At 40.3% G+C, this 9,834-nt stretch overlaps 1 protein-coding gene across 5 annotated transcripts in view; it reads left to right on the top strand.

The window, feature by feature from the left end:
• Nucleotides 1–289: 289 nt before the first annotated feature.
• Nucleotides 290–9,834, top strand: part of LOC135261141 (uncharacterized) — a 70,832-nt gene continuing 61,287 nt past the window's right edge. For 4 of the 5 annotated variants that reach the window (XM_064347119.1, XM_064347120.1, XM_064347122.1 and 1 more), the window contains exons 1-9: nucleotides 290–719; nucleotides 3,040–3,164; nucleotides 3,401–3,469; nucleotides 4,031–4,055; nucleotides 4,248–4,265; nucleotides 4,432–4,491; nucleotides 7,946–8,085; nucleotides 8,278–8,394; nucleotides 8,849–8,906. In XM_064347119.1, coding sequence (XP_064203189.1) covers nucleotides 3,138–3,164; nucleotides 3,401–3,469; nucleotides 4,031–4,055; nucleotides 4,248–4,265; nucleotides 4,432–4,491; nucleotides 7,946–8,085; nucleotides 8,278–8,394; nucleotides 8,849–8,906 — 514 coding nt within the window. In that variant the 5' untranslated portion in view covers nucleotides 290–719; nucleotides 3,040–3,137. Of the gene's footprint in view, nucleotides 720–2,104; nucleotides 2,169–3,039; nucleotides 3,165–3,400; nucleotides 3,470–4,030; nucleotides 4,056–4,247; nucleotides 4,266–4,431; nucleotides 4,492–7,945; nucleotides 8,086–8,277; nucleotides 8,395–8,848; nucleotides 8,907–9,834 lie in introns of all 5 variants that reach the window. The other variant, XM_064347118.1, reaches the window with a different exon arrangement.

Genomic DNA, 9,834 nt, shown 5'->3' with positions numbered 1-9,834 from the left:
ATCTTGTGTTACCTGAGTAAAAAGACTCTAAACTCACTTAATGAGTCAGAACAACAAATCGCCCTCTCAGGTCAACAAATCGTCTGTAAATCTTCTATGACAGCTTGAATTCAAGCTTCGGAATGACTAAAGCAGCTGAGTGTGAACTAAGTTGGTTATCTAGGAAGGTCTTCAGCCTGAATTTCTATATGGAAAAAGCTCCGCCTCGATTCAATCCCCATCGGTCAATGCGACTGTGGCTCGTCAATCATTTGAAAAAGCCGCTCTACAACAGCTTGCTCTAAAAAATCACGTGGACGACAATCATATATAACTGCCCCTCGTACACGCAAACTAAAAATGCATGCTTGAAGACGTTCAGAACCTACTCTAGCGTGGTGGTGTAGGAGTACTGAAGGGGAACGGCTTTTGGCTGATTTCACTGAGCAGCTAACGGCTGGCTTTAAATAAATTTAAAAACGCTGCACTGTAGATGTAGCCTATGCGTAACTTCAGTTTGTTTTTAGTACGAAGACTGAGAGAAACGAACTGCATGCTAATGTTCAGCAATCAGCAATGCTAATCAGGAACGAAGGCAAACGGCAAGAGTACTGTTAACCGTCTAACTTCAGATATTTATTTTTAATCTTTAATTTGAATACTTTGTCGTTCGCTGTAATTAGCAAATAAAGGCAAACTGTCCTTCCCATCTACCTAACTTTGTTGGCTGCATCGTTTGGGTAAGTCTTCTCGTTTCGCTGCATCTTACATAGGTGGTCGTAACTAAAATAACTAGAAGACATTCGGCTAAGGTTCGGGCTAATGCTTGGGGCTCCATTCCTGTGACTGCTATGGAATTGCCGAAACGTGACTGCTTCGTCAAATAAGTGTAGTTTTCCTGCAGGTTTCCTAAAATGAACGACACATTTTAGATTTTTGGATGCCAGTAGTTATTGAAACAAAGCCAAATAATGTGGACGAATGGAAAGTTCATTAATCGTGGGGAGGGACCGCTTTTACCGAGTTTTCGTAGTTGGTCTACGGTAATTTCATTTTACAGCAAATCTTCTCAAATGGGGGGAAAACTGACCAATTCCAAATCAACTGCATTATGTTGAGGCAAGCATCTCGACTAAGTAAAGTTTGGTTTATTAGTTCCTTAAACACTCATACGCCGTTCGCAATAACTCTTCGTTTTAACACTGATATGGCAAGCCAAATGTTTCACGGTAGGAACAGTCTTAAATGGGCGTTGACTCTTCTATAACACTTAAAATCGGCAAAACCGTTTGAAGCCAAGGCCATTCTAACACTTGCTGTTGTAGGAAAATTTTGGGATTCCACATGATTGTGATGACATCACATGTCAAAGTTAGGGTATTCCCATCAGTGTTGATCAAACTGGTTCCTCCAAACTCCCGATGCTTCATGCTAAAAGTACATCACATGTATGACTTTACTCATGTAATCAATATGTAATCCAATAAACCTGTATCGTTAGTTGCAGCTGAGCTTATGGAATAAGGCTTAAACCACACTTTCTCACTCAGAAGAGAACATTAATCGAATATTAAGTATACACCTATATTTTCAAACGGATCAACTGCTAATAAATATGTGCTAGAAATAAACGATGACCCCTATGTAACCTGAATATAATGGAAAATTACAGGAGTCTATGACTTGTATTCTTAATGGAAAATTGCAGAATGAAGACTAATATTTTTAAGGGAAAGTTTGGGTAAATTTTCCACAATGATGTTATAACCTAAGAACAGGAAATCATTGTAGCGCCAAGAAGGTCAGATGATGTTTTAAGGAATGTTTTAGGAGGAGTTATGTTGAGCACAGTGTATAAAATGGATGTAAAACTGACAATCGAGGTTCAATTCTGCAGAGTTGACCCCGCTTTGTGCACCTGTGCGAATAAAGTGACTTTTCTGAAGAGCTTGCTGCTGTGGTGACTTCCCTCGAAGTTGTTTTCTACAAATTAGAGATTGGACTTTGAATTCTGTCGATTCCTAGACACGACACTGTGAGATTGATTAGCCCTCTGATAGCACATTTGTTCTTCTGTAAATTCCAACGTGCAGTTTCTCTTGACTCTCCACTCCAAACTTTCCAGTGCAACCCACGCTCCTATCTCCTCAGCATCCACTCAAAGCACTACCACCACGTGGATAGATCGGGTAAACCACTGCATGGTTTTTTTTTAGTTTTTAAAAAAATTTTTTTTATTTTTTTAAAGCATTTGGGTAATATATAATTGGTTTCAGCAGTATTGATTGCAGTGAACTATATAGAGAAAAAAGATGGCTTCACAATTCAGAGGATTCACTGTTCTTCCGTGAAACCTACTGAAGTGATGAAGGGTGTTGATTCTATGGGAGGGCAGTGTGGTACTTGGCCATTCCAAATAAAAAGAAGTCTGTTGTATTTCAGATGTTATCATTTCCTCTGATTAAGTGTCATATTATTATACAAATAATTATTTTCAATTAAACTGTAAATTCCAAGCCGTTGTTGTCTACACTGTTTCACTAAGTTGGGCTGTACAGACGGTTGGTTGTTGAGCTTATTTTGTTCTGAATAAACCTGACCCAACCCCTAGAGCAGTATTGAATGTTCCAGCGTTTGGTGCTGTGCTCTTTCTGCATGCATAAACATATCAAGTGTATTTCAGTGTCTGCCTGGTCCTTCTGAATAACAGAAATGACTCTACCAACCACAATTGATGCATCATTCAAAAATTGTCTGCCCTTTTCTTCTCAGTAATACGGTTCACAAAAGGTCCGCTTAAGTTTCGTTTCCCCCGAAAAATAACAGGATTGTGTCTACCCATGCATGAGTTATTTTTATTTTTTATTTAAGCATCCAGATGATAGCAGTGAGAATAATTGCATTTAAACGATCCATGTCTGTTTTACATATTGTGAACCAAGTATGTTTTTCCTCCTCAGACAAAGTGAAATATTCATACTAGTGTAGAAATCCTGTACTGCTTTTGAATCTTGTTTAATTTTTTTTTTTTTGTTTTTTTTTTTTTTTTAAACCACTCAGAGTACTGTTTATGAAGGAGCCAAGTTGTTGGACTGGGGCAGAGTCTTTCTGCTATAGGAAATTGATGCAAATACTGCGTCTAACTACAGGAAACCGACATGAAACCAACAAGACTACTTTGCTGTGTGAGTTAATGTTATGACTAACTACTGCAGACCATCATATGCTGTTTTCAATTTTTATTCTGTTTCTTATCCAGGGTGTGGTCCATGTTGCGATCCATCTCTATTAGTGGATGTTTGGCATTATGGGAAAGTGGTAAAGAAATCTGACTTCAAAACCTGAAGGTTATGGGTTGCTTGGGCTGTTGAGAGCATGGTGTATCCCTGGGAAAATAAATTTCAGTCTATGTATTCTGCAGGACTGTACTCTTGAATTTGACAACTTCTCATGCTACAAAGAACATGCAGGGACCAAGGAGCACCAGCAGGTATGTTTTCTGCTACCCGAGTTGTCAAGGATCTTTTGTAGAATTTTGTTTGCTTATAAATAGTTGTGCTGTATCCATTTAGACTAAATATAGGCTAAATATAAGTATTAAGATGAATTTTTTTATTTGCTCAAATCTTGCTTGGAATGGTGACATTTCTAATCAAGGATTATTTTACTTCTCCAGAACATTTGAGATGAAAGGTGTCTACAAATGTATCAGTCTCATTGTATTCAGTCTAAGTAAGGGTGTAACTTTAGTTCTAATATTTGGAGGAGTGGAAATGCATAGCCTTGATGTTGAGAAATGCAACCCTCTAACAGGGTTCGGGGGCATGGGGTGGGGGGGGGGAGGGATATTAATATTGCTCCTAATTGTGTGTTTTCTAAAAGGTTAGGAATTAAGGTTTCCTTTTATTACATTACTGAATGCAGGGGTGCTTTGCAAAAAAAGGCAAATGCACAAGGAGTCTGGCATTAAGGTCTGTGGTAAAATGACATTTGATTAAAAGTTAAGTGTTTTGTCTTATTTGTTTTTGTGTTTCCTGGATTGTAACTTCAGCAAGTGGCGGAGACGTTTCGGACAGGTAATTTATGGATTTTTATTTATTCAATTTTGAGTGGGTCTGTGGGACTAAATTGGGTGTGACTGTGGGTGTGCTGAATTTGGAGTGGTTTGATTGCACATGGCATCAGATTGTTTGATTATGCTGTGATTTGTGCTGACAGAGGAAAGTTACTCACCGTTCCTTTCTCTTTGTTCCATCTCCATATTTCAGTTCCACACAATGGACAAGGTGAGAAGGCGATTAAATATGAGTATCCCATTTCTGCCTTTTTGTGCAAAGTGTAGTGCCATTAAGCTTAGTGTTTAGTGTCCTATCAGACGAGAACTTTAATTGCGTGGCTGTAGTGTGGAATGGTCTGTGAATGGGAATAACTGGCCTCATGTCTTGTTTGCAGTGCATTTGCCACATTTTACACTGGACTGTGTGTCAGATCCCAGGCCATACCCAGTTATCGGTGAGCATTACAATTGCCCAGGTAGACGCACTACACCTCCCTGCTTGCTCTGTCTGCCCTGTGCGGAAGACAACTTTGTTCTGAAGTTAAACGTTTTCCAGGAAGGAGAATTGCTCCTGTGTTGTGGGTCCTTTCCTGTGTTTGCATGTTGTACAGTCTACTGTTGTGAAAATTCTCTCACAAAGAACAGACTGCCCACGAGGCAGCGATGGATTCAATCAGAGTTGCTTTATTCAGCTAAAGAGAGTAAACTCCGAAAACACTCAGTGGTACTTTTTTTAAAGTTCGAAACTAAATTTGAGCTTTCGAATATTAGTTTTGGATCCCGCGTATTGTAATTAACATGCAGGCAGACCTGCCAGCCTGCACGAATTTTGTGTATCAACCACGCAATTCTTGGTCAAAATAGGCAGGTACGAAATGCCAGCTGAAACTACGCAAAAAAAAAAAAATTGTAATTTAATTACGGAAAACAATCAATCGGTACAAAACAATACCGTACGTTTATTCGGTATTTAAACTACATCCCTCGGATTTAACCAGATGCTACGACCTTGTGCTTGTGGTTCTGTAAGCCCTCCCCGACTCTCACTCACTCAACATCCACTGAGACGCAGCGGTACTTTATTATCCACCGAGGCGTAACGCTGCATTGCTGAGGTAAAATGGGAAGTGGGGAGTAATAATCAAGCACAAAGATGTGACCGTAATGTTAACATATAAAACGTTAAAACATGTTCGGTAACTTTACGTCATGATGCATTTCAAGGGGTAATGATACATTTGTGTATATAGTTAGCCGTAGTAGTAGCTCGCATACGATTTAGCCTCGTTACGAGACGGCTACGGTGTGAATAGCTGATGGAGTAATTTAGCTGAAGTAACTCAAACGCCGCGGAGACTCCCTGTTATAACTCTGAATCGCGCACACGGTTATGTTACATTACAACATAAGTTTCTGTGAATACTTGAAAATGAAAACATATGTCACAATATACAAAATAAATTATTTCCATGCTTCAGTTTGTATAAGCACACATCATATAATGAAATATTAATCATGAAAAAACGTTTTAAGCAGGTGTACTCAAACTTTTGACTTGCAAGTGTCGTGTCTAGGAACCGACAAAGTCCAATCTTTAATTTGTAGAAAACAACTTCACGAGAGAAAAGACACCACAGCAGCAAGCTCTTCAGAAAAGTTAGACTATTTGCACAGGTGCATAAAGCTGGATCAATTCTGCAGAATTGAACCTCGATTGTCAGTTTTACATTCATTTTATACACTGTGCACCCCACAACTCCCCCTAACACATTCCTTAAAATACCATCTGTCCTTCTTGGCACCACAATGATTTCCTGTTCTTGGGTCTACCTGACCTTCTTGGCACCACAATGATTTTCTGTTCTTGGGTGATAATGTCATTGTGGAAAGTTACCCCAACTTTCCCTTAAAAATATCAGTGTCTATTCTGTAATTTTCCATTAAGAATACAAGTCACAACCTCCTGTAATTTTCCATTGTATTCAGGCTACATAGGGGTCACTGTAAAATATTAGTCTTCTAGCACATTTATTAGCAGTTTATCAGTTTGAAAATAAGTGTATGGTTAGTATTTGATTAATGTTCTCTGCTGAGTGAGTAAGTGTGGTTTATTTAAGCCTTCTGCATTCTCTTGCTTTTTCTCTACAGTTGATACTGTGGTTTCTTGCGTTTCCATAAGCTGTGTGTGTGGCAGACTGTCGTGGGCAAAGCGAAGTGGTGCGAAAGGATGTGAACTAAGCGTTACACTGAATCTTGTGGTTCTCAAAATATTGGCAGGTCTGTGCAGACTTTTCATGCGGCGAATCATGTTCATGCATGCAAAGTTCATTTCCTGTGCTAATGTTACTTCCTCAACAAAAAACGTTCTGCCCTCGACCCAGGGCAAGTGGATCGTCTGGTTTTCCTTGCCAATAACCTCCGGTGATACTTTTAGCTCCATGGACACCTAACGTTACTGGTCAGCTAGCCTCGCGAGCCAGTCTCTTTTTTCACTTCGTTCAACAGATCTGGTCAGCTAACAATTTAGGCTAAATAATGTTCCCATGGCAGGCTATGTTTCCTTTCTTTTCTGAAGATTTTGATTAAATTTCCTATGAACAATCTTTTCCCTAGGATTAATAAATGCCGTAATTTGTGGCAAATTACATCCACGAGAAAGTGCTTTATTCATTTATGCATTAGGCTATAGAAACTGCAGGGGGCTCATTTATAAAATTAACTTGCGTGCATACGTCAAGTGAAGACCTGACGTAGAGCCACGACCGTTTCCACAGTCAAATCGAGTCGTTGAAATTTTATAAATCACTACTTTGACGTGATTTTCTACGCACGCGCCACACAGTTGATCTAAAATACGTTTTATAAATGAGGCCCCAGATGTAGTAACCTAGTATTAAAGTTCACTGATGTCCTCTATTCTACTTCCCGCTTGTGGAAAATAATGCGTAGGCCAGTTTAGAGGGAGCCTCACGTGCATATTGCGCCCGACAATAAGCAGCTTATTTTTGTGAATTATAGGCAAATTATATTTGAATACAACTAATTACAAAAGCTAATATTCAAACTCAATTTCATGGCACTTTTGAAAGCCTTAGTGCCTTTTGAATGTCTTTAGAACAAACAGCTTGTGTGTTTTTTGGTTCCTCTAAATTGATTGTTTCACACTTTCCTAGACAGAGCAGGTTCTTTTTTTCTACAATTTACCGTTACTGCTCAAGCACGTCTTGGCACATAGACATTGCTTCAAGCACACATGATGAAACATTGGCACTCCGTATAAACAAAATGTATATAAAACAGATTTTTCTCCCACAAATACACTGCCTGGCAAAAAAAAAAGTCACAAAAAAGCACACTATTTCGTTGGACCGCCTTTAGCTTTGATTACAGCATGCATTCGTCGTGGCATTGTTTCGACAACCTCATGCAGCATCACAACATTTATTTCCATCCAGAATTGCATTATTTTTTGGCCGAGATCTTGTATTGACGACGGGAGAGTCTAACCACTCCGTAAAGTCTTCTCCAGCACATCCCAAAGACTTTCAGTGGGGTTAAGGTCAGGACTCTGTGGTGGCCAATTCATGTGTGAAAGTGATTCCTCATGCTCCCAGAACCACTCTTTCACAATTTGAGCCCTATGAATCTTGGCATTGTCGTCCTGGAATATGCCTGTACCATCAGGGAAGAAAAAAATCCAGTGATGGGATAACCTGGTCTTTCAGTACATTCAGGTACTCAGCTGACTTCTTTTTATTGCCACATAATGTTGCTGTGCCTAAACCTGACCAATTGAAGCAACCCCAGATCATAACATTGCCTTCAGAGGCTTGTACCGTGGGCGCTATGCATGACTGGTGCATCGCACCAGTGAGTGTAGGGGGTTGAGGCAGCTTTTTCCGCCCACAGGTCTTCAGCTGGTGTCGCTGTGCATCAGCACAGAGTGGAGTGGTCCTTCCTTCTACCTGTGCCATGCCTGCCACGAAAAGTGCCAGAGCGACATCATCGTATCGCACCTGAAATCCACGGAGCATTACTTCTCCGTCTTTGTGAGCATCACCCTCTTCTGCCCGTTTTCTGTTTTTCTTCCTCTCTGATACCTTTTATTAATGAATTTTGGTAATTGTGGCGAGTGCTTTTACTTCATTTTTCTTTTTACAGTTTGTACTGTGTTCAGTGAATATAGTGCTTTTCATTTATAAACAAAAGCGTGTATAGTTAGTCAGTGTGTTCATTCCCAGGCCTGCCTGAATCCTGAGCGGCTCTGTTTTGGCTGGTTTCATCCCCCAGCGATGGTCCCAGGTCTGAAAGTTAAGGCTGAGGAGGAGGAGGAGCAGCAGGGACCTGGAGTCCTCAGGGTAACTACACTACTGGGGTAGATGTTAGTGGGTCACCACTAGAAGGCCACTCTTGAAAGGACAGAGGGCCTGTCTGACATTGAGACAGACAAATAGACTGTTTGAGGTCTGGGGGATGGCTATGTTAATTTCTCTTTCACATATTTTCTTAATCTTTATTTGAGCATTGAATTCACACAACCACTATATACAGTATCTGTACTTTGACAAAACATAAAAATGGGTGGTTTGGATTTGACCAAATGTAATATTTACATCCGTGATTGGCAATCTGGCTCTTGGTGGGATTTGGGCAGGACTTCCATCCTTAATAGGTCCACTGTGATGCCCCGGTAAGTGCCGGAGCTGTGGAGATCGGGGTGCCTGGGTACTCGTATAGCCATGTGGGAGTTTGAGTTCACTTCCTTCAATTAAGTGATTTTAACTGCTTTGCTGCTCTTTTCTTTACTTATAGGTGATTGATATGCCAAAGAAAGTGTTTGAAAATATTAAAACGATGCCTTATTTCCAGAGTAAGTGTGAGTTTCTCCTCTTGTAAGCGGGGCAGTGTCTCCAGTTGTTGCTTTTGCATGTCTTTTGATACCGATGTTGGAATTGTTATTGGAATTGATGCTTGTGATTCTGTTTAAAAAAAATTAAAAATAACTTAAAATCTGATTTCTCAAAGTTCACAAACCAAGCTGTTATCTCCTTAGAACTAGTTTTTTTTCTTTTCTTTTTTTTCTTTCTGAAAAGCAACAGTCTTACGGTGAAGCCACACCATACGCGGCCCCCCTGTGCGGCCCCCCGCGCGGCCGCGCCGCCTCCATTCACTTTGAATGAGAGGTGGCGGCCAGACCCCGCAATGCATGTTGGGATTGCCGGTGGCGCGGCGAGGCCGCGGGGGAGGTGGCAAAAATTCAACTTTGACCCCCTCGCCGCGTCGCGGTAACCAATCTGATTTGATCTAATGATCCGTCAAGTAAACTGTCCCTATTTTTTTATAATTTTAGTTCCACATTCTGTCGTTCCACAATGGAGGACCTAACTCGTAATTTCCGTATCGGGTTTTCCGACTTAATAAAATCTCCTACAGAGACATTGATAAGAGGAACGCAGCGTGGAGAAAAGTCTCTGAAATTGTCGGTGGCTCTGCAATGTAGTTATCGCCGTTAGCTACTATCACTGTCCAGTCTGAATAAAAATAATTTTGCAGTAACCTAGCTCTGAAAAATGTTAATAAGCTGCCTAGCTAGGCTGTCTAATGTCTAGCTATAGTTAGTAACAACAAACAATAACAAAAAAGATCTTCCTAATGTATTAGTTGCTAGTTGTTCATTTCTACCAGCCACCTAGCTAGCTAACCAGATATAACTTTGAAGGCATTGTCTGGCTAATTAGCCAGACAATGTTTTTGTTGTTGGTTGTTACTCACTAGCTAGACATTAAACAGCCTAGCTA

Source organism: Anguilla rostrata, chromosome 8 (assembly GCF_018555375.3).
Source record: "Anguilla rostrata isolate EN2019 chromosome 8, ASM1855537v3, whole genome shotgun sequence".
Classification (NCBI taxonomy): Eukaryota; Metazoa; Chordata; class Actinopteri; order Anguilliformes; family Anguillidae; genus Anguilla; species Anguilla rostrata.
This window is presented reverse-complemented; position numbering and strand designations above follow the sequence as displayed.